This window comes from Phodopus roborovskii, unplaced genomic scaffold (genome assembly GCF_943737965.1).
Source record: "Phodopus roborovskii unplaced genomic scaffold, PHOROB, whole genome shotgun sequence".
In the NCBI taxonomy this organism is placed as follows: domain Eukaryota; kingdom Metazoa; phylum Chordata; class Mammalia; order Rodentia; family Cricetidae; genus Phodopus; species Phodopus roborovskii.
Window position 1 is genome coordinate 38,176 of NW_026125021.1, and position 3,537 is coordinate 41,712.

Consider the following 3,537-nt stretch of genomic DNA (forward strand, 5'->3'; position numbering starts at 1 on the left):
TGGAACACCTATGTAATGATGCCTATATCCTTTGTAGGTTATAATAAATCATATTTTCATGTTAAATGTTAAAACAAAAAAATAGCTACTTAGTATTGCATCTCTAAAAAAATCAGTCTGTATCTAAGAAGAAGCTTCTTCTGTATGTCCTCAAAGAATTTTCAATGCCAATTCAGTTAGTACAATTTTATTCTGTTTACCTCTGGCCATTTTCAAATTTCTCTAGATATCCTGCAAACTTTTCCTTTTGAGCCATTTGTTCAAATGGAGCCCAGTCCAGATCCTTGCACTGCACATGGCAATTAGGATTCCCACTGCAGATGTCAGTCTTTAGCAGCTCATTTTGCACAGCCAGGACTGACTGGCGAGGGCACCACGCCATCCCTGCCCTGCATCAACATCACCTGGAGCTTGTTGGAAGTGAGAGTCCTCAGGATGCAGCTCAAGCTCTGATGCAGAACAGCACCAACTTGCATGCACTGGTGACATCTGCACTCTAGAGTCGGGCAGCACTGCTGTCTCACCATGGATCCCATCACCAACTGGTAGGCATTTGGGTTGTTTTCAGCTTTCACTTGTTGTCTACAATGAATAATGTGAAGAATTATGTATAAGATTTTAGATTTCTTGGTGTAACTAGGCTACACATCCCTATGATGAGCCTTTTGAGGAATGTCAAATTGTTTTCCATAGTGGTCTCATTGTACCACATTCCACAAATGGGGTCATAGGGCCTCAGCATTTTGTCATCCCTGATATAGTTGATGTTACCGGATTGATTGACCTGATGACATAGAGAGTGGGAAGTGGCATCTCATTGCGCTTGTTTCCCTCACTCTTCTTTTTGTTTGCTGTTTGGAGCAATTCTGTTCTGTAGTTGTCCATAGAAAATATTTTCTATATAAAATCATTGGTACAGGCAGCTGTGCCTTCTAGGAAACAATTACATAGACTCAGTGAAAAATACATCTCATCATATGGTTTCAATGCATTGCTTAGGAAAGTATATGCTGGAAATGCTTCAAATATTTCATAGTTAGCTATTTTCTTCTTATCAAGTTATAACTGTAGCTTATATATTCTAGATAAAATTTTAAACATTACTCCCTAAATGGAGCACATTGACTGAATCCAAATGATCTAAGATCCATATCTTGAGACTAACACAAGTTCTCTGGCCATGAACCAGGTGCAGGGTTGACATTCAGTGACTATAGAACATTGAAAGTGGGTGAAAAAAAAATCTTGGATTCTTCAAGCATAGTAAAGTAGAACATACCTTCACCAGATGAAATGTAGAAAAGCATCCAAGAATATTTCAATGGTCACCATTTGCATCCTGCAAAACTTTCTAGACTAGCATCTTGGGCAGGCTGCATTAAGTGTTCTGTGCATGTACCAGATGGTTACTATGCAAACACTGTGTTTCTTCTCTAGAGCACAGAGAAGGGTGTGCTCCATAATCATCTAGAGGGAAACATCTCAGAAAGCAACCACAGGACATTCCTCCTTGGCCTCTGCACTCATGGTAAGAGGAAACCAGACCAGCACCTTTGAATTCCTCCTCTGGGGACTCTCAGAGCAGCCACAGCAGCAGCACATCCTCTTCCTCCTCTTCCTGTGGATGTATGTGGTCACCGTGGTTGGGAATCTGCTCATTGTCCTGGCCATTGGTACTGATGTACGACTCCACACCCCCATGTACTTCTTCCTCGCCAGTCTGTCCTGTGCTGACATCCTTTTCACCTCCACCACGGTACCCAAGGCCCTGGTGAACATCTACTCCCAGAGCAGGACCATCTCCTATTCAGGATGCCTGGCCCAGCTCTACTTCTTCTTAACTTTTGGAGACATGGATATCTTCCTACTGGCCACAATGGCCTATGACCGATTTGTGGCCATTTGTCACCCTCTCCACTACCAGATGATCATGAGCTTCAGGCGCTGCTCACTCTTGGTAACAGCCTGCTGGACCCTTACAAATCTTGTTGCCATGACACACACCTTCCTCATATTCAGGCTCTCCTTCTGCTCCAAGAAGGTCATTCCAGACTTCTTCTGTGACCTGGGACCCCTGATGAAGATTGCTTGCTCTGAAACCCGGATCAATGAGCTTGTGCTTCTCTTCTTGGGAGGTGCAGTTATATTAATCCCCTTTTTACTCATCCTTGTATCTTATATTCACATTGTGTCAGCTATCCTCAGGGTCCCTTCTGCCCAAGGGAGGCGCAAGGCCTTTTCCACATGTGGGTCCCACCTTGCTGTGGTGGCCCTGTTCTTTGGAACAGTGATAAGAGCCTATCTGTGTCCCTCCTCCTCTTCCTCCAACTCAGTGGTAGAGGACACTGCAGCTGCTGTCATGTATACAGTGGTGACTCCCCTACTGAATCCCTTCATTTACAGCCTACGGAACAAAGACATGAAGGGAGCTCTGGTAAGAATTCTCAGGGGCAAAGTCTCCTTGTCCTGGAGACAGTGACTTCTACAGAGATACTGAAGATGTCCTCAATTCCTTCTCCTAATTACCTTCCAGAAATTTCTACCTCAAGTGTTTATGAATCCTACACATGTTTCCTCACAGCCCTGCTCACTGACTCCTCACCTCAAGTTTCTAAGATTTGAGGAAAATGAATTCTCTTTGATTTGTTATGAATTGTTTCTTTGTTTATTTATTTTATAATTCATTCACCAGAATGATTATTTAGTCAATGACAAACACAAGAAAATTCTTTCTATGGGATCAATATTTTGGAGCTGAAATTCATTACTTGTCCAAAAGAAAATGCACTATTTGGAGAATATCATCCATGAACACAATGCATTTTGATCCTATCAACCCTCCCCTACCCCCATCCAGCTTCTCCCATGATCCCCCACATTTCACTATCAAATTCATGTCCCTTTCATCTCCTGTATGCACCCACACACATGTACTCTCCTACTGAGTCAAACCCATTTTCCCCACAGACACATGGGTGTAGGATTGAATACTGTGAAATGGGCAACCTAGCATACAGCATGTCCATGAAGAAAACTGCTTTTCCCCCTTCAGCAGCAGATGACTGCCTGTAGCTCCTAAACTGTGAGAGGGACCTGGTATGTTCCTCTTGTTCAGGCAACTATAGCTGAGAAGTTAATGAGTGTAACCTCTCTGCCCTGCCCGGAAGACATTATTTTGCTGCAGTCCCCCTAGATCTCTGGTCCTTACACTCTTCCTTTCCTCTCTTCTACAGTGATTCCTACCCTCTTGTGGCCTTGTGTTTCATTGTCATTACAAACACTGCTCTCCTGTTTGTGCTGACTCTGGTGTAAGTAAAGGCACTGCTGAGCCTGAGTGTGAAAGTATAGCACATAGTTATGCACAACACTGGCGATGGTGATACAAGACTAGGTGGTAACTGTCTATGTATTCACTATACCATTTGTCCTTGTGTCAGAGTAAACTTCTTCAACTCTCAAATGTTTTAGTCAAACAATGTTCTTTGTTCTGCTACCAGCAGATTCATATCTTGTGTTTGCAAAGTCTCTGGTCTATTC

The 3,537-nt window shown here is 43.0% G+C and overlaps 1 protein-coding gene across 1 annotated transcript; it reads left to right on the forward strand.

Annotated features, from left to right (window-relative positions):
* The first annotated feature begins 1,525 nt into the window (after positions 1-1,525).
* Positions 1,526-2,479, forward strand: LOC127224356 (olfactory receptor 1P1). Its single transcript, XM_051187741.1, has one exon. It carries the CDS (start codon positions 1,526-1,528, stop codon positions 2,477-2,479), a length of 954 nt encoding a protein of 317 aa, XP_051043698.1.
* Positions 2,480-3,537: the final 1,058 nt, after the last annotated feature.

Bases quoted from the DNA above. Each gene is read 5' to 3' on its own strand.
- LOC127224356 (XM_051187741.1), top strand. From the start codon at position 1,526: ATGGTAAGAGGAAACCAGACCAGCACCTTTGAATTCCTCCTCTGGGGA.